Source organism: Malaya genurostris, chromosome 3 (assembly GCF_030247185.1).
Source record: "Malaya genurostris strain Urasoe2022 chromosome 3, Malgen_1.1, whole genome shotgun sequence".
In the NCBI taxonomy this organism is placed as follows: Eukaryota; Metazoa; Arthropoda; class Insecta; order Diptera; family Culicidae; genus Malaya; species Malaya genurostris.
This window is the reverse complement of record NC_080572.1, coordinates 96333771-96357430: the sequence shown is the minus strand read 5'-3', so window position 1 is coordinate 96357430 and position 23660 is coordinate 96333771. Positions and strand designations below refer to the sequence as shown.

At 38.8% G+C, this 23660-nt stretch overlaps 1 protein-coding gene across 4 annotated transcripts in view; it reads left to right on the top strand.

Annotated features, from left to right (window-relative positions):
- The window catches only part of LOC131437055 (nyctalopin-like), a 469231-nt gene extending 445974 nt beyond the window's left edge, over nt 1–23257 (top strand). For all 4 annotated transcript variants that reach the window (XM_058606107.1, XM_058606104.1, XM_058606105.1 and 1 more), the window contains one exon: nt 21137–23257. In XM_058606107.1, coding sequence (XP_058462090.1) covers nt 21137–22175 — 1039 coding nt within the window. In that variant the 3' untranslated portion in view covers nt 22176–23257. The remainder of the gene's footprint in view (nt 1–21136) is intronic.
- Nucleotides 23258–23660: the final 403 nt, after the last annotated feature.

Sequence of the window (23660 nt, the reverse complement as noted above, 5' to 3'; positions counted from 1 at the left end):
AACCCTGATTTTTTTTTAATATAATTTTTTTGGTTCATTTTGAAATTATTAAGAAAAAAAATCAAATATGTTTTCAGCATATAGTTTTTTAGAGTGCCCTACATTTTTTTCCTGGACGCCATTTTTGTACGATGAACGGTTTCTGAATTCCAACGAGAAGAACTTGATCTTTTGCATGCACCCATAAACTGTTTTAGCTGTAACTTCTTCATTTCTCAAAAGGCGCGGATCCGATAGCCATCAATCTGTAGGTTTTAGGACCAGCTTTCAAATAAAAATTATCAAAAAAAATTAAAAGCCTGATTTTTTTTTATTTAACTTTTTCGGATTATTTTGTAATTATTCAATAATTACAAAATAATCCGAAAAATTTTTTCATTATATATTTTTTTAGAGTGCCCAATCGATTCCCTACAACTTCTTCCTGAACGCCATTTTTGTACAATTAACGGTTTCCGAGTTACAACGATTTGAAAGAGGTAATTTTTGTGAAATGCGAAAATACATACGCCCTTTTTAAAAATCAGTCGTGAGTCGGATTGACCTTTGCATCGGTTCAAAACTTATGGTTTGCCATACTGAAACCATGTGCGAAGTTTCATCCAAATCGGAGAAGGTCGAGTCTGATGATCTGCTAAGCATTTCTGGAATTGCTCCGTTAGAGAAAACGCTAATGCATTGAACTCAAAGATGTGTCTAAAACTCTAGACCATGATCACCATGAAATCGCAATATGAAATTTGAATCAAAGAAATATGAAATTTGAATCAATGAAATTTCAATCAAAATAAAATTTACGAGTCGCAATTTGTCACAATAACACATGGATCAATAAGTCCCGAGACTAGCAATGGAAACAACTTTTTTTTTTGCAAATTTTTTTTTATTCATCAACATAATTACCTTTTAGGGTGATACAATGGTTCCAACGTTTTTCCAATTTTTCAATACCATGTTTATAAAAAAAATTATCTTTCGCTTCAAAATAAACTTCAGTTTCAGCGATGACCTCCTCATTTGAGCCAAATCTTTTTCCCTGGAGCATTTTTTTAAGCAAAGAGCAAGTAGTCACTGGGGGCTAAATCTGGCGAGTAGGGGGGGTAAGCAGATCAAAGGCCAATTCGTTCAATTTCGCCATTGTTTTCATCGACTTGTGGCAGGGTGCATTGTTGCTGTTTTTGTTCCATCGCAAGCAATCGCGGCACTCACTTGGAAAAAATCTTTTTCATGCTCAATTTTTCATTAAGGATAGTAAATACACTTCCATATGATATCTGTGTCATCTCAGTAATCTCACGGAGCTTCACTTTACGATCTTTCATTATACTTTTTGTCACTTCACTCACATTTTCCGGTGTAGCGGCTTCCACAGGTCTACCCGAGCGTTCCGCGTCATTTGTGTCGGTACGACCACGTTTGAACTCGGCGAACCACCGACAAATCGTTGCTTTTGATGGACAAGAGTCCGGGTAACATTTTTCAATCCATTGTATCGCTTTCGCGGTGTTTTTACCCATTAAAAAACAATGTTTTATCAATACACGAAACTCGGTTTTTCCATTTTTTAAACAAACTACAAAACGACTTTACTCCAACCTCGATAACTCAGCTGTTTCTGGTCGGATCGAGTTAAAATTTTGACCAGTTTCAAGCAAAGGTTAGTACTCTAGAAAGACGTGGTTACTGGTTTACTACGAGCGCCATCTCTGCTTTAGTCTCGGGACTTATTGATCCATGTGTTAGTTGTCCCCTCCCCGCTTAGAGTGTAACGAAACTTGGAAATGACGCGTATTGCTATAAATAATATCTGAATCAAATATTCCACAATGTATTTTCATCGCAACGAACTTGTCTCTGAATTTTCCAACGTATATCTTAAAAAACTGAGCGATAAAAAAAATCGATTCCTTGACTACTCAAGGTAAATATTTTACTAGTAATAGGCTTAAAAGCAGATAGAGGATCCCTAAAACTAAGGTCATAAAACAGTATACGGAGAAAGTTGAAAAACAATAAAGAAGCAACTGAAATAAAAAACATCTATGGCATCTTATGGCACCGCACACAAAAAATAAAGTTTGATTCTATTTGAGTAGAATATTTTATAACCACACTGCAGAGCAGTGTGCTAGTAAAAAATAGTATTACACAAGCAGAGTTGAAGTTAAAACTACTTCGTTGGAGTCCGATAAAGCGTTATGAACAAACCGATACCTGTCATGTGGCCTGTCGAGGTTCGACTCCCCACCCGCACTTAAATTCAGGAAGTTTTTCTTGCCCGAGAGGCAAATGAGCTCAAATGACGGCATTCTAATTGAATTCAGTCGAACTGCTTCGGATGTAGCCCAATATCAAAATGTCATAAAACTAGAATGAGACTTTCTAGTGATCTAACCGTTTCTTTGGACAGTACCAGTTGAATTTATTCCACGTAGGCTATACAACTCAGTTAGTCTTACTTCATTGATGTGTCATAGAAAACTATTTGAGGTGGAATGCCCGAACATTAAACTGAACATTTGAGACAATACTCTACTGTTCCTAACACTTTCATTTTCCTGTATACCGCTTCACTTGAAACACAAGAAACGTCTTACAAACATGTACCGATTCGGGTACCATATAAAGAATTTATTATTATTACCAGCAAACAAAATGAAAACCAACTGCCATGAAAAACTAAACCCTCAGCATAGACTCTGACTCCGGAAGCCATCGGTGAAAACAACACTCCCGAAGCCGAAATCGTACCTTCGAGCACCGGAAACAGGAATCATAAAGCGGAAGAGCCTTCCATAAAACGTGTCGATTTACGGCACCCGTGTACATGACAGGATCTAGCGATGGCGGCCTTCACACCGACGGCTTTATTGAGTCTGGTCTGGTAAAATTTCTATTTCCAGACATTCAAGCAATAACTTACGAAATTGAATTGTTAATGCGATAGGTAATTTGCTCCGATAGGTAATTTGCTCCGTTTCGAATGGAAGGTAATCGGCGACAAGGGTAATGATGAAAGCGTAACTCTTTCACCTGATGAATTTAATTTGCTATCGCAAGATTTTTCAATGACACAGCCAATATCTAGTATATTTTAATACTATCGAATTTATATTGATATTGAGGAAATTTTGACACGCTTGCTTCCATTTCTCGCACTCGGACGATGGTTCTGATCTACCTACTTAAATACAGAGGGGTCTCGTATAACGCGGTACACCGGGGGCGTGAAAAGCGAATCCGCGATAAACGGGACCCGGACCATAGGGGAAGATGGAGTAAAACGCACCCCCGAGGCATAATGCACCTTTTGCTTTTCTCAAAAGTTACCAATTTTTTTTGCTGAAATTTTAATGAATCCGAAAGTCAGCCGTAACAACAGATTACTATAAAATTTTGGTAGCGATGGTTCAATCATATCTGGGAAAATTTAAAAAAGCCAATTATGTTTCTGTTAAAAGAAATTTTTGATGTTCGTTCCATAGTAATTTTCTAGGGTGATTAAGACGATTTTAATTATGTGACCAGTGAACTTCTTTGCCAATCATTCGGGTTTCTAAAATTAGTTCTAATACAGACGATGTATTTGCAATTTTATAGAAAAATCGTCGAATTTATCGTCTCATATTTTTATTGCAAAACGACCCGAATGGTGTGAGGCTCAAGAATTCGCTTACAAAAATTATCCATAAGTTATCAATTTAATGAATAATAGTGAACAATCTTCCACCGGGCAAATATTTCGTCAACGAAAAGTCTACAGCTTTCTTTAAATAATAAGAAGAAGCTTTATGAGGGTGCTTATTGCCCCGTGGTTGTCACGAGCTTTAATGTATTTTTCAATGTATTCGGCGAGTATTTGTACGTAATTTGGGTAGGGTCTAAATGATGAAAAATTCATCATTTTTGCGAAATTAGAAAGCATCATTCGAACAACATTTTGTAATATTTTCGTTGAAGAATATTGAGAAATAAGTCGGTGATGAGGCATTTTTGAGGACGCTTCTTAAAAATCATGATTTGCGGTGTCCACTGTATCTCAGCGCAGACTAATCAGAAGTGAACAAATCAAAGCAGCATAGTTAGAGTAGAAGTTTTTCTAGACCCCAACGTTTCTGTTTACGTTTACGTTCTGTTACGAAAATCGACCATTTTGTAGCTGTAGAACCTTCCCATAGTGAACAACGAAAAGGAAAACGTTGGGGTTTGGTTTTATTATATGTAGAAAGTGTGTGCAATATTTGAAAAAATTGGTACAGTAGTTTTTGGATGACGCTGGACACGGACTTTCAAAATCGAGAAAAACGCGTTTAAAGTTCATTGTCTATAAAATCGAACGAAACAATTTATTACTCAAGGGAGCACGTAGGCTCTAACATTCTCAAAAGTCATATTTTTTCTTTTGTATTTTATTATTATGAAGCATTTTGAGAATGTTTTGTCAAGTTTTTAAGTCAATCGAAGCAGAAATCTTGGGCCTGTGTGCGCAGCTCTTATTTCTTCGCAGTATGAGATCAGTAAAGATAAAGGCCCATAACTTGCTGAGTTTTGTTCCGATAGGCTTCAAAATTTCACAAAATATTCTTGAAATGTTTTACTATCAAAAAATAGAAAGAAAAGAATAAATGATTTTTCAAAAGTGTTAGACCCTACCCGCCCCTTAAGAAAACGAAGTGGGTTCACTTTTATATGCACGAAAAACCGGTATAATCGAAGTCGGTTCGCTCGGCCATATGAGACCATGAGACCTTTCATTTGAATCTAAGTTTGTCAAAATCGGTTCAGCCATCTCCGAGAAAACCTGGTGTGATTATTTGACACACACACACACACACACACACACACACACACACACACACACACACACACACACACACACACACACACACACACACACACACACACACACACACACACACACACACACACACACACACACACACACACACACACACACACACACACACACACACACACACACACACACACACACACACACACACACACACACACACACACACACACACACACACACACACACACACACACACACACACACACACACACACACACACACACACACACACACACACACACACACACACACACACACACACACACACACACACACGCAAGATGTCCAAGGTGTTTTAGTGGGTAAGGTTCAGCCAGTCCCACTCGCTGGTTCACAATAGCGGTAGCTTGACAACTACTGAGCGCGTGAACTGGGAAAGTACATAAGTAGGTATTTCACCTTGTAAAAAAAAAAAAAAAAAAAAAAAAAAAAAAAAACACACACACACACACACACACACACACACAATAACAATGCAATGCAATAACGAGGATCATGTAAAAAGTCGGTGGCCCGAAAAGCAGCACAAAACGACTGTTAGCTAGTTTATCTTCGTCAATACTACGGAATAGTGCTCCTGCCTGGGGAACAGCATTGAAAACGAAGAGAAACCGTGAAAAGCTGAACAGAGCATTCCGGCTTATGGTCATACCAGTTACGAGCGCCTACAGGACAATATCGTCGGAAGCAGCAAGCGTTATCGCCGGAATGATCCCAATCTGCATCACCCTGGCGGAGGATATCGAGTGTTATCAGCGTAGAACCACCAGAAACGTGCGGACGATGGTTCGAATCGATTCGATGGCGAAGTGGCAGCAGGAGTGAGACAGTACGAAGAAAGGTAGATGGACTCACCGGCTCATTCCACATTTGTCCCCGTGGATGAATAGACAACACGGAGAGGTAAACTTCTACCTAACGCAGTTTCTATCTGGCCATGGTTGTTTCCGGAAGTATCTTCCGGTGTGGTCACGCCGCGTCGCCATTTTGTCTGGAGTGTGAGTATGTTGAAGAAACACCTCAACATGTGATTTTCGATTGTCCCCGGTTTGCGGAAGTACGTAGGGCCTGCCCTAAGGGTGGATAATATATCTGAGGTAATGTGTCGTGAAGAAGGCACATGGAATGCAGTAAACTCTCGGAGTTGCAGCGAATATGGAGAAGGGATCAGCGAGTAAGCGTCGGATCGAGAGAACTTCCTTCGTCGGTGTAGTCTTGATCCGTCGTCGGGGACAAGATGAGTAGACCACGCCATAGCATCGTAAGGATTGTCGTGGAACCGGGCGCCATCTCCCAACCGGAACCACTTGACCGACCTTGGCATCCTTTCGGTCGGGTCGTATACGGGTATCGAAAACGTCGGTTTCGAGAGAACTTCCAGCGTCGGGGAACTCTCTGTCGCAGTAGGCTAGATCCTTCGGCGGGGACTAGTCGAGTAGCCACCACAACACCGACTTGTGTCGTCGGGGCGCCAGCGAACCAGAAGCTATGCTCCAACTGGAATCGCCGGACCGACCTCGGCACTCTCTCGTGTGTCCCGTGTGGTGTAACAGGGGACTCGGTGTCGGGAGAGCCTCTTTCGCCGGGAAACTCTCCGTCGGTGTAGTCTAGATCTTTCATCGGGGATTAGATGAGTAGATCGTGGCGTAGCACCGTTAAGATAGTCAGGGCACCATTGAACCGGAAGCCATCCTCCAACCGGCATCATTGGATCGACCCAGACATCCTTACGGTCGGACCGTGGACGGGTATCGAAAACGTCGGTTTCGGGAGAACTTCCATCGTCGGGGAACTCTCTGTCGGTGTAGGCTAGATCCATCACCGGGGACTAGTCGAGTAGACGCCACAACACCGATTCGAGTCGTCGGGGCATCAGCGAACCGGAAGCCATGCTCCAACCGGAATCGCGGAGCTGACCTCGGCACTCCTTCGGGTGTCCCGCGTGGCGTAAAAGGGGAAACTCTCCGTCGGTGTAGGTTAGATCCATCGTCGGGGATCAGTCGAGTAGTGTGGCGCGACGTAGCGGCATTGGGTCGTCGAGGCGCCCAAGGTGGGTTGGGATGGATAAAGAAAGAAACGCAGGAGCTCATTTTCTCCCAAACGAAGAAGTGCATGCCTCCCCCGAAGTATTGAGCTTAGCTTAGTTCCGGGGGGATCGAGGCAAGATGTCCAAGGTGTTTTAGTGGGTAGCGGTAGCTTGACAACTACCGAGCGCGTGAGCGAGGAAAGTACATAAGGTATTTCACCTTGTAAAAAAAAAAACACACGCACACACAGACATTTGCTCAGTTCTTCGAGCTGAGTCGAATGGTATATGACATTTTTCCCTCCGGGCCTCAGTTCAAAAGTCGGTTTTTGCAGTGATTGTATTGAGAAAGACAAAAAGATGCTGTACACAGTCCTTTTGGTGGGTTAGGTTATAACACTTTTGAAATTTTCAATTTTTTTTTTGTGAAAATTCGTAGTATTGACATTCAACAGCCACCAAAAATTCAAAAAATTTAAAAAATATATACAAGAACCACGGGGTCTAGAAAAACATCTACACGGAACCCCTCGCGATCGCGAAACACCCAAAATATTAGTTTTTTTTAATGAATTTGATTGGTTAAAGTTTGGTACAACCAATCGATTGTTGTTTTTTCTAAACTGCCATTTTTGTTTTTCGATCAACAGAAACGATGCTTGAAATAACAAATTTTTTGGTTGAAAAAAAGATGCTGTCAGTTACCTTTCAATTTCAATAAAGATTCTAGTTACAACAACCGACCTTGTTTTTGATTTAACAGTAATGTGAGTTGAAAAACAAATCGGTTTTAGTTGTTTTAGATATTACGATTAGTTATTTCAACTTAAGCCAAATTATTAATTTTGAATGACAACAAAATATTCCTTATTGATATTCGTTCTGATTTTTTAAATGAAAATTCGGTATGTTAAGATATATAAAAAAATGTAATATTTAATATAAATAATATGTTATATTATGACGGTATAAATAAAAGTTATTGTTGCTGTAGTTCTGCGCGTAGTGCTTCTACGCACTGAAATCGGTGGTCATGTACAGAAGTGATTTCTTAAAAAAAATATTTGTATAAAGGTGCAAACTTACTGGGTATTCCAGTCGCGTCTGTATGTATATTTACTTTAGACTATCAGGTATTTTCCTTTCGCGTGACTCTCAAATTGCTCCTTTAGTTCGCTGTAACGGTTCGATTTTCTCCTTTAGCTCCACTCTTATAACAGCTTATTGAGCTTGGATTACTAGTAATAGTCATTGTGTAATAAAGAGAACTTCCAGCAATATACCAATTAAGTAAGGTAACCTTTTAAAATGAAATGTTTCCTAAAATGAAAAAGCCATATTTGTTATTGTCCTCATAGAATAATTTTTATTCTAATTTAGCTATTGGTTGAACTCATGGACGCAGCTGGGATCAGAACTAAGTCTTAAAAGGGGCCTTTATTAAATTGAAACTCCAATTTTCTTTATGAAATGATAAATAAGTTTCATGTATGAAAGGTCACGACAAGCAAGAATGTCTCGAACTGGGATATTGGATAGTCTACCTTGGGTACGCAAAGAATTTATTAGTTGAGATCTGACATCACGATACTCCACGCATGTCCAAACGACATGATCAATATCCCGATAACCTTCTCCGCAAGCACAATGATTAGTCTCGGAGAGCCCAATTCGAAAGAGATGTGCATCTAACGTGTAGTGATTGGACATGAGTCTGGACATCACACGAATGAAATCCCTACTCACATCCAGTCCCCTGAACCATGACTTTGTCGATATATTCGGAATAATTGAGTGCATCCACCGACCCAGATCATCTCTATCCCAAGAAGCTTGCCAGCTGGCAAGTGTTCTTTGGCGAGACGAGCTATAGAATTCGTTGAAAGCAATCGGTCGCTCATAAATTTCACCCTCAATAGCACCACGTTTGGCTAAAATATCGGCTCTTTCATTGCCAGGAATGGAGCAATGAGCCGGGACCCAGACTATAGTGATTAGATAATTATTGTTCAATATGTCGTTCAGGCACTGTTTTATTTTGCCCAGGAAAAACGGTTCAGTCTTGCCAGTCATGTTTGAGCGAATGGCTTCAATTGCACTCAGACTATCTGTGAAGAGGAAATAATGGTTTGGAGATAATGTGACGATTACACTCAAACTATAATGAACTGCTGCTAGCTCTGCTATATAAACAGATGCAGGTTCTTGAAGCCTAAATGAGGCCGAAACATTATTGTTGAACATACCAAACCCTGTCGCTTCTTCAATTCGCGATCCGTCCGTGTAAAACATTTTCTCAGAGTCAATATGCCTGAACTTACTTGAAAATATTTTTGGGATTTCCGTCGAGCGTAGATGATCCGGGATTCCACGCACTTCGCGCTGCATGGATGTGTCGAAAAATAAAGTTGAGTCAGGGACATTTAGGAGGCTGACATGGTAGGAATATATCTTGAAGGGTTGATTTCCTGTGACATATGGTTAAAATATACTGTCATGAATTTTGTTTGAGATCGAAGCTCGACTAGTCATTCGAAATTATTAATTACCATGGAATTCAGCACCTCACATCTTATTAGCAGGCGTGATGAAAGCTCCCAAAATCGATCTTTTAATGGAAGAACTCCCGCCAGAACTTCAAGACTCATTGTATGTGTTGAATGCATGCAGCCTAAGGCAATTCGCAAACAACGGTACTGAATTCGCTCAAGTTTGATAAAATGAGAGTTTGCAGCGGAACGAAAACAAACGCATCCATATTCCATCACTGAAAGTATCGTTGTTTGATACAATTTTATTAGATCTTGCGGATGAGCACCCCACCAAGATCCTGTTATTGTTCGAAGAAAATTTACTCTTTGTTGGCATTTCGTTATCAGATACCTAATGTGTCCTCCCCACTTGCATTTGGAATCGAACCACACCCCGAGGTATTTAAAAGTTAAAACCTGTTGGATCATTCTTCCCATCATATGGAGCTGAAGCTGCGCGGGATCATGCTTTCTTGAAAAGACGACTAACTCTGTTTTCTCCGCAGAGAATTCGATACCAAGATGAACAGCCCAAACGGACAAGTTATCTAAGGTATCTTGCAATGGTTTATGCAGATCAATAGCTTTGGGTCCAGTAACTGAAACCACGCCATCATCTGCCAATTGTCTTAGTGTACATGGGGTTACAAGACAGCTGTCAATGTCATTCACGTAAAAATTATAAAGGAGCGGACTGAGGCATGAGCCTTGCGGTAGACCCATGTAGCTAATTCTGAATGTTGTCAAATCGCCATATGAAAAATGCATGCGTTTCTCTGACAAAAGGTTGTGCAAATAATTATTTATAACCGCTGGGAGTCCATGTTGGTGGAGCTTGTCTGAAAGAACATCAATGGAAACTGAATCAATTGCTCCTTTAATGTCTAAAAATACATATGCCATTTGTTGCTTTTGAGCGAAGGCAATTTGGATGTCAGACGAAAGTAATGCAAGGCAATCATTCGTCCCTTTATTTCTACGGAAGCCAAACTGAGTATCTGACAACAAACCGTTCGTCTCGACCCAAGTGTCGAGACGTCGTAGAATAATTTTTCCGAACAATTTTCTGATGCAGGACAACATCGCAATGGGTCTATATGAGTTGTGATTGGAAGCTGGTTTCCCCGGCTTTTGAATGGCGATAACTTTCACTTGTCTCCAGTCAGGTGGAACAATATTTTGCTCAAGAAACTTGTTGACCAATTCCAACAAACGTCTTTTTGCGAGGTCGGGCAGATTCTTCACCAAGTTGAATTTAATTCTGTCCAACCCAGGAGCGTTATTGTTACAAGACAAGAGTGCTATAGAAAATTCCATCATTGAAAATGGGTTATTAATAAACCCATTATTTGGAGGAGATTCCCTTATAATGCTCTGCGTAGGAACAGAATCTGGGCAAACTTTCCTAGCAAAGTCAAATATCCATCGGTTCGAGTATTCATCACTCTCATTGCCCACGTTACGATTCCTCATTCGTCTGGCCGTGTTCCAAAGAGTGCTCATTGAGGTATCTCTTGACAAACCTTCGACAAAATGTCTCCAATAGCTACATTTTTTGGCTCGAAGTATGCTCTTGTACTTGGTTTCTAAAGCCATAAGTTTTTCAAAATTCTGAGGAGTTCCTCCTCCCCGTTTTAGAAACGTCTTGCAAGCATTTTGTTTTGCGAGTTTAGCCTCTGAGCACTCTTTGTCCCACCAGGGGTTGGGAGGCCTTCTGTTAGTCGTTGGCCCAGGAAAGCGTTTAGTTTGGGATTGTTCTGCTGCCTCCAGAATCGAACAAATGAGGAAGTCATATTCTTCAAGTGGAGGGAGCTCTTCCATTGAATTCAAAATACTAGAGATACTACTTTGGTATTTAATCCAGTCGATATTTTTTGTCAAATCATATGGAATACTAGCTGAAGTAGCAATGCAATTGCTATTGCTAATTGAGATGATGATTGGTAAATGATCGCTACCGTGTAATTCAGGCAATATTTTCCAGGTGCAATCTAGTCGAATTGATGTTGAGCAAAGAGATAGATCTAATGCACTTGGGCGTGCAGGAGGTCTTGGGATCCGTGTCATGCTACCCATATTTAATACCGTCATGCTAAAATTGTCACAAATGTTTTGTATTAAAGATGATCTGCTATCATTGTAAACGTAACCCCACATCATTCCGTGCGAATTTAAATCCCCCAGAATCAATCGTGGAGCAGGAAGGGCTTCGACAATTTCATTAAGCTGTCGTTGTCCAACTTGTGCTTTTGGAGGAATATAAACCGAAGCTATGCAAATATCTTTGCCTTTAATGTTTATTTGGCAAGCAACAACTTCTATACTAGAAGTTGAAGGGATGTTTATTCTATAAAAGGAATAGCATTTCTTAATTCCCAAAAGCACTCCACCATACGGAGAGTCTCTATCGAGACGTATAATATTAAAATCATTAAAATTTAAAGCTATGTTTGAAGTAAGCCATGTTTCGCATAAAGCAAATACATCACATTTTTGACTATGCAATAATATTTTAAATGAATCAAGTTTTGGCATGATGCTTCGACAATTCCTCTGCAGGACAGTGATTGTATCATTTGCGACGGGTGATAAATTATCCATCAAAAGATACAAAACCTGAGACAATTGGCCATTGAGCTGATAACTGCTTCAAAAAGGTTCTAGCTATTGGAAGGAATGCCATTATGAGGGTCTTTAAGGGTTCAGATATATTGAATGCTGAGAAAATCCATTCAACAATTTCCGAAAACTTCAGTAATCCTGTTGGTGGCTGTGAAATGGAGCCCACTGGATTATTATCTTTTTCTGTACTAGATCCTGGATTGGTTTGTGAATTTGACAAACCAGGAGGCACAGTCTTTGGTTTTGACTTTTTTTGTTTAACACGGGGATCTTTTTTTGAAGATGAAATTTTAGGTGTCTTTTTTGGTAATTTGGAGGAAGACTTCTTTCTCTTAACTGACCCTTGGGTAGTGATAAACGAATTACCTTCACTATTTTCGTCAGAGTCAGAGTCCTCTGGTTCCTCTAGATTTGAAAACCCGTTTTCGGTTTCCAAAGGGGGGACATCAATGACCGTTTTAAGCATTTCTGCATATGTGCGCTTAGACCGTGCTTTTAAAGAAAGCTTAATTTTGTCTTTGTGCACTTTAAATGCAGTGCATACTGAAATATCATCATGAGGACTATTCCCACAATAAATACATTTTTCAATTTCCTTGTTGCAATCATTATCTTTATGAGGCCCTTCACACTTAATACATTTTGGTTTATTACTACAGTAAGTAGCTGTGTGGCCGAATTTTTTGCAGTTCGTACAATTCATTACATTTGGAACAAAAAGCCGAACAGGGAGGCGAATTTTATCGACATAGACATGGGACGGCAACGCAGACCCGGCAAATGTCACTCGAAACGAGTCTGATGGGCGATAAACTTTCTTTCCCTCTTCATGAACTACTGAGTACAGTTGTTTGCACTCCAGTATTTTCACACCCTCAAGCATAGAGTTCTTGAAACGACCAACACCATGCTTGAGTAAATCATCTACCGAAAGACTCGCTTCGGTAACAACACCGTCAATTTCGACATCTTTGGAGGGTATGTAAACTTTATACTCTTTATTGAAATGTTCCGAAGAGACAATATCATTCGCGTGTTTCAAATTATTTACTACAACACGAATTTTATCATTATTTACTTTTATGATCTCTTTGATTGAAGAGTATCGTGATGTCAAACCTTTATTAATTTGTAAAATGTTTAATGGCTTTGATATACGTCTAAAAAAGACTATCCAAGGCCCAGAAGAGCTCTCCTGATATTTTTTCGTTCGTGGGGGTATCGGATTCATGCTAGGATTTACGTCCATGGATTCATCCATTACATTAAAATTTTTAACTAAACTTTAAAATAAAATTTGAAACCAACACTACACAGTACTCAATCAAAAGGAAAAGAAAAAACTTCTACCTTGAAATTGTTGTCTATCTCCGTTGCACTGCCGTGTAGATCCTCGTTGCTCTAGATGTTCTTGTTGGATGTATCTGGACGTTGATACAATGCTGAAGCTCACTGTAGCGATAGAATATGATGTGATGCTACTGCTACCTGACATCCAGCACCACTCGAATTCCGATTTGCTTTCGTCTTCGCCAGCTGTAACCAGCGCAGGTCACCGGTGTATACCTGCGTGTTGTATGGCAGTGGAAAGACCGAGTTGTCTTGTCTCCTTCTTCCTAGTGCTCCGCACCGATATGCTTCTGCACCGAAGTGCCTTCGCACCGGTGTGCCTTAGCACTCTCCTGCTTCTGTGTGCCTTTGCACTCTTCTTCTTCAATGTGCCTTTGCACTCTCCTGCTCAGCACTTGTGGCTGTATATTGTGGCCTGGGTAGAGCTTGGGAAACGCCCTTTGTTGTTTCCTTCACCAGCTTGGCCCAGCACTAGGGCTCTCTTATGCAGCACGACTATACTTTTTAACGGCTGCTGCCAACAGGTCTCTACCTGTAGTTCAACCGTTGTCGTATTTAACGCGTGTAAACTAACCAGCGTTGTTAAACTGTACGCTTCTATACACAACCTTCTCGGTTGAACGGCTATTACTGAATGAGCATAAGGACCGTTATATTATATGTATTCTTGATAGAGTATAAGTGCAAATAAGAAGTCACTCTTTATTATTTTTACGTTTCGTCTTTGACTCATCAGTGCAGAGCAGTTCAAATTGAACTGCTCAGTGCTAAACTCGGCAGTTCAATTTGAACCGCTAAGCAGACGTAAAGTTTCTGTTATTTACAGAACACTTTTTGTTTTGCAACGGAGTGCAATGTCTTTTCTGACGTGCCGAACGAAAACGTGTTTTCGACTATTCCTGGCCGATGCAGGTTTGGTCATTTAGGGGTTAGCCAAATTTTGTGCTTGGGCACATAACCGTTCTTATTATGTAAATAGCAGAAACTTTACGTCTGCTTAGCGGTTCAAATTTAACTGCCGAGTTTAGCACTAAGCAGTTTAATTTGAACTGCTCTGCACTGATGAGTCAAAGACGAAACGTGGAAAAAGTACGGGTGTGTAACGTCAGTGACATAACTGGATGTCGTGAATACGAATATGACACGCTTTATTTATACTTCCGAATTCGAATTGGTAGTTGATCGATTGTTTGAATTGTGCATCTTCCCCCTCTTTCATTACTAGAATTTTAAACGATGCGCCTAGACTAAATTACAGATTAGTTACATTAAACATTCTGAAACGCAATTAAATATTATGAAATAAGCAGTATAGTTCTTTATAATAAAATAATGGTGGCTCTGAAAAGAACCTTTTATGAAAGCGTTCGTGATGGAGAGTGACGAGTTGAGTTCGAATTCCGATGGATACCGCTGACTTCCTTCATCTGTTTCCAGGCTGACCAGGCTATTGTCCGTGGGTGCGATACTGATATGGTTTGTGTAGGTATAGCGTTCACAACCGATTACGATCTTCCAGTAAAGGAAACTTCAAGTTGCTGGATTGAACAATAATACAATAGGCCTGTGATATGAAAAGTATGAAATATATCTACGGCTTTCTACATTAAAGTTCCTAGCAAAAACAAGATCGATACATGTGCCCCCAAGCGTAGTAGCTTGTGAAGGATCAGATTTCATATCCAGCTTCATATACTTGCTCAAGAAATCAATAAATTTAATATTATCTTGTTTTGAGGCATCTATATTGAAATCCCCCACAACGATCATCGGTGTAACTTTACGAGAATATAGAAATAAATTACGTGTGATGAAAAATTGCTTCTCTTTGTAAGTTGTATCTGGCGAAATATATAGAACAACTAACAGTGTTTTTATACCATTTAGCATAATATCGATTGCACATATGTCGCCGAAATTGTCAGCCAACAACATTCTGGGCGAATCACTACCCTTTGAGTGCCAAAATTTGACGATGTTCTTTATTTTCGCCACACAGAACGACCGAAATTAGCTCTGCGCCTAATTCGTATTACTGTTTTTGAATTAGTTGATTTTAACAACAAAATTTCCAAAATAACTATAAAATTAGTTAAAATTGAGAATTTACTTTGCTGAAAAAACTCTTATTTTTAGAGAATGTGTTTAGTTGGTAAATATTCTGGACATAAACCAGCAATATTTCAATCCAGTACGAAATTCTCATTGATAACAAATTTTGTTATTAAAATCAGAAAATTTGTTTCTATTTATCTATCACCATCATTACTGAAGGACAGGACAAAGAAAACCAAAATAAAATTGGTTTTATTAACAAGTTTATTAGCTAAAAACTCATGAGAAGTGTCAAAGCAAAACAATCCATTAAAAAGCTAAAAGTGATAGTCTTGTTGAAACTGCTTGCAAATTGTTTAGCATGTGTTACGATATATCCAGATATAAATTTATAAACCGATTTGTAAAAATGACGTAAACTGTTAGTGGAAAGTGTATTTATTCAGAATTTGTGCGCATTTAAAGCGATTGTGCGTAATAATGTTTTTACGGGAACAGTGAAGTGAGTTTCGAATATTGCACTCTAATTGTATATGTCAAATGATGTTTTTTGTATCTTCCAACCTTCTGGGCAACGCTGTCCGGTGTACTACTTGTACCGAGTGCTCAAAGTTTTCAGTGAGATAGTCAATTTCGCGAAGTCGAATGAAGAAAACAGCAATTGAGAAGAAAAATTTTCAAAAAGAAGTTTATGTTTCGCTTATGTCTTTTTCTCCAATACAACATCGTATTTATACCTGCCAATATAGAAAAGATAATCGTGAATCGATTTTTTTTCGGTAGTCGTGTGCCATCTATTGGCTAGTAGTCATTACGGTGTTAACGTTTTTTCGGTTACAGAGCGCCATATAGCTGCAAATGGCAGAAACCAATTCAACCATTTATGTTGGTTGAAAACAACGTTTTAATTCTCTAATTCAACTAAAAAAATAGTTGAATGGATATGAAGCGTGCCTTAGCTAAGAAATGACAGCACGTTTAATTGGTAAATTCAACTAAAAAAATAGCCATTTCAACAAATATATTATTATTATTAAGGGAATTAGAATTAAAAAATCTAAATTAGCAAAAGTAAGATTTTTTTAGTTGTCTCAAAAAAAAAACTAACTAAAATCAGAAAATCAACTAATTTTTTGCCAAAATGCTGATTTCGGTCTTTCCGTGCATGAACGATTTTTCGCCATGAATAAAAAATGGCTTGTATGAGGTACAGTAAAGTAAATTCCGCATAATTCTTTAGGAGTATTATTATGGTTTTAAAAAGAACCGAATAGAAGTCTGGAATAGAGAACTGGACCCTGAGTTCAAGACCTAAATTTAGATCCAATAACAGACTCAGAATCCAGTTTCAATTCTAGAACTGCAATTTCGAAAATCAAATCAGTTCCGGAATACAGTTCCAGAATCCAGTTCCAGCACGCATTGATGGCCAGCAAGCGAATGAGAGATGCGACCTGAGCGTTTGATGTTTTAACCACGCAGAAGGTGCATTCTCCGTCGCTGCTGGTTTATGATTCCACTCCCACGACGTCTGCTTCCACCGAACGCACGAAAAGAAATGATTAATTTTCGCATTTTTATTTTTTTTTGCATAAATATCTGTTTATTAATCTTATTTTTGTGTATTACATCAACATTTTACAGTACAAGTGTTTTGACCCTTTGGCCTTTCATCTTTGTTGTTCATACGATTCGTTATTAATATTAGGTGTTTTAGTTACTCTTGTTTTACATACTAATGTTTAATCATAATATTTATTTTAATTATTTATAAAATGTCTACCTACTTATAACCATCCCTAACCTAATACGTACAAATTTTGAATTATTTGTATTTCAGAGATTGAGCACCTCTCTTCAAATTTCGTGCAGTATTGTTCGAATTTTTGTTCTAGTATATCCAGTGAGGCCATCTCATGTACTTCACTAGTCCTTGTCCAAGGGGGTAGATTTAGAATCATCTTTAAGATCTTACTTTGAATGCGTTGAAGCCTAAGTTTGTGTGTTCGTGCACAGCCCCGCCAAACAGGGACTGCGTATTCAATTGCGGGGTAGATGATTTGTTTATAGACAGCCATCTGATTCTTCAGGTACAGTTTAGATGTTCCACAAATCAGCGGATACAGAGACCTAATGAGTATGCTGCATTTTTGAACGATTTTGTCAACATGTGACCTGAATATCAGATGTCTGTCAAAGGTGAGTCCTAGATAGATAACTTCATCGGACCATTGAATGACTTCATTACCGAATCGTATTCGGCATTCGTCTGATGGAACAAGTTTTGGAGATCTTGAATGTGGAAACAAGATGACCTGAGTTTTTGCTGCATTGATCACAATTTTCCAGCTTGTAAAATATTCCGTTAAAGCGTCCAAACCTGTCTGTAGTTTATTCTTCAGAGCATTAATGACACGACCTTTGTAAAGAATGGCAGTATCATCAGCAAATTGTGACAGAACACCACCACCTGGAAGAGGTGGGATGTCTGATGTGAAAATGTTGTATAGAATGGGACCTAGGATACTTCCTTGGGGTACACCAGCAGGAATAGTAAATCTTTCCGAAAGTGCATTATTCAGAGAAACCTGGAATGCTCTATCTGCAAGATAATTTTTGATAATTTTATTAAGATACATGGGAAAATTATACCGATGCAGTTTGAACACCAGTCCATCGTGCCACACATTATCGAATGCCTTTTCAATATCCAATATTGCCATGGCAGTCGTTTTGGACACTGATTTGTTTTGCTGGATGACGTTGGTAACACTTGTGAGTTGGTGGATGGTGGATCTTCCTTTCCGGAACCCAAACTGTTCTTCCAGAAATATATTCTGTTCATCTGCGAAAGCAAAAATTCGCCTTTGTATTGACTTTTCAAACAGCTTGGATAGGGCAGAGAGTAAGCTGATGGGCCGATAGCTCTTGGAAAAGGAAGGATCTTTCCCCGGTTCCAAAACTGGGATAACTTTAGCTAACTTCCACATTGAAGGGAAGTAACCAAGCTCCCAGCACCTGTTAAAAATTTTAGCTAAGAAGACAAATGAGCGAAGATCGATTTTCGACCACGGGCCCCTCTTTTATACGCATTCAGTTGAAGATATGTGCCTGACTATCTCAAAATCGTCGTCCTTGCGCGAAAAACCCAAGCGAAAGTAAAGAGTTTTCCGCGTTGTTTTCAAATTTTAGGAAAACATTATTTTTGAGTTGTTTGTGGTTATCGCACACTGTTCAAAATATTATCCTAAATTCCTAATCATATTTTTGATGAAATGGTGAAAGAATTATGTTGCTACCATTAATACAAGTCGAAATATTCACGATTAAGTTCTGCCCATTTTTCCATATGGCTAATTTTGAAAAGGCACCCCATAGTAAAGTAAGTCGTATTCACGACAAAATAATAAAAACGGTTATGTGTCTTAGCACAAAATTTGGCTAACCCCTAAATGAGTCACTCTTTTCCGGTTTACTATTGGAATTATTAAGGTGATGCAATTAAACTGCACTATGAATTGCATTTTCATAAGTAGAAACAACGCGAGTTCATATTTTAACGAACACTTCAGATGGAATCTTGTTTCGGTTAGTGATATTATTGAAACTGTTGATCAGAATTATTGTTCACAATGGGGAGATTTTTTTCTTTAACTACTTTTATTATTATTCTATTTGACTACCATCAAATACTGATCATCAGTGCAGCTGTCGATTAGATAAGAATTATTCATTTTTATGTTTTATGTTCAAGAAACGCGTTTAAATTTCAACTAAAGTAATGGTTGATTTTCCATTGCGATTTTTGTTTTGCTTTGTGCGGTTTTTGACATTAGACAGCATTAAAAACAACATATTTTTCAACTACTTCAATATGTGCAAATCAAATAGCAAATTGGTTGAATCAACTAATTATTAGTTATTAAACAACAACTGCAAAAATCAAAAATGGCAAAATCGTAAATCACGATATCTAAGAAGCGTCCTCAAAAATACTCCTTCTCCGACTTATTTCTCAAAATTTTTCCACGAAATGTTGTTCGAATGATGCTTTGCATTATGCAAAACATTTTAATTTATTTTGTTGAACGATAACTCTAAAAAAATTTCAAAAATAGTTTTTTTTTCAACCGCTGGACCTTATCTCCCCTTAACGAGCTCAAATGAAGCGTAGTAAATTTTTCTGTGGCATTTACTTTTACCTACTAAATACTATTATACTGAAGGCGTTCGAGCAAAAGAAGAAGGTTTCAGTTCGGGATGCGGCCAAAACAGTGGGTACTTCAAAGTTAAATGTTCTTCGTGCTAAAGAACGTTTGAATCTTTGAACCTATAAGAAGCAAAAACACCCAAAACGTAGTCCGAAACAAGAAGCATCGATCAGGCCGAGCGTTCGAAAGCTGTACAATACGATTCTCGCTGGAAATTAGAACTGCATAATCATGGACGACGAAACATACGTGACACTCGATTACAAATCCTTGCCGGGACCACAACATTATACGGTGCGAAAACGCAAATGTTAAACTAGTCCGAGACATCGATTGAAATCGAAAAATTTGGTAGGAAGCTATGGTCTGGCAAGCAATGTGTAGCTGCGGTAAGATTTCGAAACCCTTAATCACCACTGCTTCTATGAACAGTGAAATATACATGAAGGAATGTTTACAAAAACGACTTCTACCCATGATTCGAAGTCACAAGGATCCTGTTGTCTTCTGGCCAGATCTTGCTTCTTGCCACTACTCGAAATCAACGGTAGAATGGTATACTACCAAAAATGTCACTTTCGTCCCAAAAGACATGAATCCACCAAACTGCCCACAACTTCGACCCATTGAGGAATTTTGGGCATTAACGAAGGCACATCTTAGGAAACATGTCTCGGCAGCCGAAACCATTCAACAGTTCGAAAAAGATTGGAAAAAGTGTCAAAACTTGTCGCAGCGTACTTCTGTCTGTACGGAATTTAATGAGGAACGTTCGCAAGAAGGTGCGCCAGCTAGTCTACAATGGCTAAGTAGCAAATGTTGAGAATAATATTCTGTTGTTGTAGTCTAATATTATCAGTATATCGTAAAAAATTTTAATATCTAACACTAATTATTTACAGCGAAATCAAAGTGCGTCCATACTTTCTGGGACAGTCTTTAGTTTCAATGTTTACATTTTGTTCTTGCTACTGTATTCCTTTCTGTCTACGAATATCATTACCTTATGGGGGACGGGAGTAGCGTGATGGTTAAGGCGGTGTCTTTCACGCAGCCCATCTGGCCATCATTTTCTGACCCGAAAAGGTGAATGACCTTAAGGTTAAAACCTCTATAAACGAAACAAAAAAAATCATAACTTTATCTCTCTCTACTCACAAATATTTTTACGGTATGAAAACGTATGGTTTCACCAATACTTTTACATTTATTTTCCCTGGCTTCTATCCACTGTCCCTTTTAAAGATCCTATTGCAAACATAAATTTTATCACAGTGCATAGTTTATGCTGGCAAGTGAAACGATTATCGCGAACATTGTTTTCTGAACGCTCATATAGGCAAATACAAGCAAATGGCTACTGAATCGAAACAAAATCTGAACAAGCTGCACGAATTAAACATTCAACGGATTGTCAATTTCCAAAGCCGTATTCTTTCTCACTGTCACCGAACATTAATGGAACTTTTTCGTTACTTTTGCACAGGGCCTTCGTGGACAACACCTACCTGCAGATCCTGACACTGGATGACAATCCATCGTTCACCGAACTGCCACTGCGATTGTTCCATGGAAATCCCCATTTGATTGATATTTCGATCCGTCGGAATGCGCTGACAACGCTGGATGCGGCTCAGTTTCCCTTGGACAGACTGCAGCGTCTTAAGCTGGCCGGTAATCCTTTGGTTTGTAACTGTTCGATCCGCTGGTTGTGGCGTCTGGTCACCGGAACGATGGACGAGGATGATAGCGATGGGATCGCGATGGTCGGCCGAAGCGGAGATAGTTTGGCCAACATCACCACGGTGCTTATGATCGATAAGGATGAGATCGGATGCGACTCAAACGAGGATGGACTGATTACGAGACGGATTCTCCGAAACATGACTGAAGGAGACATCAATTGTCCTGCCCATCTTGTTACAGTGATTAGTGTGATAGGTAGTGTAATAGTAGTGCTCTTGGTTATGTTTATTGTCATGTTCTACCGAAGAAGGACAACCGAGCGAAAGAAAATTTTACAGGAAAGAAAAAACGTTCACGAACGAATCGTTCCTCAGAAAGTGGATAAACTTGAGCTGGAGCGTTACCTGGCCCAGCAGGTTCTAGCGAACGATTATCGAGAGCTGAGACCGTGTGATGTTTCGATGCGTTACGATACCAAGTGTTCCACTCAACCCTTGCACGCTTCAGATCCGGAAGAATCCGACCACTACGAGAACATTGATTACCTCCAGCACCAGCGAGCTTTGAACCATCATCACAATCATCCGTACCACCAGAACCAGCACCCCCATCCCTACCATCAGACCCAGTTACCGACCGGTCCGGTCAGCATGACCCTCCAACATCCAGATCATTATCCTCTGAAAAATCCCCTTCCGACGGCCCCAACAGCAACCAACAACACCCTCCCAGTTCCGCCTCAGCAACGGAGTTCCTCGTCCTCCGGTCATGCATATTCCCCGAACTTCTTCATCTATGTGCTGTATTCCCACTTTATCATTCTACTGCTGATATTATGATGAATTACAGCATCAACGAAAATGTGCTCAATGTGCTGTGCAAAAGCCCCGGTAGGTGCAAGTTTTGTTTGTTAGATGAAATCGTTTCGCTCTCGAAATAGGAAAAAAGAAAAATAACAACAGTAAACCTAAATGCTCCTGTTATGTTATCACCGTCGACGACTTTCCGAAAGACAAAAAAAAACAAAAATTACACGACACACACCAACAAAGCTACATACAATCACTCGTAGATGGAGAAAACATTTATTTCATATTCATTGCTAGCAGAAGGTAATCAAAAGACAATTTATTCATTACACATTTACTGAAAGAAATCGATGAAATACAAACGATAGCAATTAAACAAAAGAAGGATATAATCTATTTTGTACAGCTATTTTCATATTTGTAAGTTCACACTTTAATCTAATTGTATATTATGAAGCAATATTCCCTTAAAACTAGTGCATTCAACCTTTCAGTTCGTAAACAATTGTTTTGTTGAAAGATCCCATCCCTTCTGATTGCCATACTAGATCGTTAGGAATGTACTTTTCGTTAAAATAAATGTTAAATTTAGTTAATAAGTTTGATCCATCCGTACTTAGAAGGCAAAAAAAAATTCTGTGAAAAAATTTGGCACAACTAATTTCGTACCCGTACTCGCATGATTACTGCAAAATGAATGACATTTAACACATTGAACAAGCGACATTTAAAATATGGAATTTATTTAATCCCACACTCACCACACATTATGCGTAACGAGGAAAAGACATGTGAAGGCATATAATAAACGAAACAAACAAAAAGCAAAAAAAAAATGAATGAGGAATTAACTACAGCATATTCTACTCATCCCGAATGCTTGATCGCGCTCCTTTTTGACTACATCTAACAGTTATACATTTGCGATATTTAGTAGGTATATATGATATATTTATGAAGATAATAACTTTTTTCATGAAATGTGACAAGTAAATGCAATAAAATCGAAACAAAACATACGGAATTCATACCAGACACTCACTCTGTTCGAAAATAAGTTGTTATAAGACTGAAAAACTATTGCGCAAAATAAAGGATTGAATGGTCTTGACCCAGTCATTTCTGTGTTTTCGATTATAGAGAAAGCTGATTGAACTTTTCGTATATAAAATAGGTAAGTTTTCGAATAACTTTGAAAGGTTTCGAGTCAATCCCAGAGTTGCCATTTTAAAATTTGTGTTTCAATTTAAACAATCTGTGTACCATCAGTGTTGCATATATCCGATCATAATCTGTGAAAATTTATGAAAAACTTTTTGAAAATCTGTCATTTTTATAAAATATTTCTAAAAATCTGTAAATTTTGATAAAATCTGTGTTCCGTGACACAGAATCTGTTTGGTAAAATAGGCAAAAAAGTCTGTGGTTTTACAGAAAAATCTGTAAATATGGTAACTCTGTTCAATCCACGAATCGATGACATTTTTTTATAATTCGCTTGAAGTGAACCGTCGT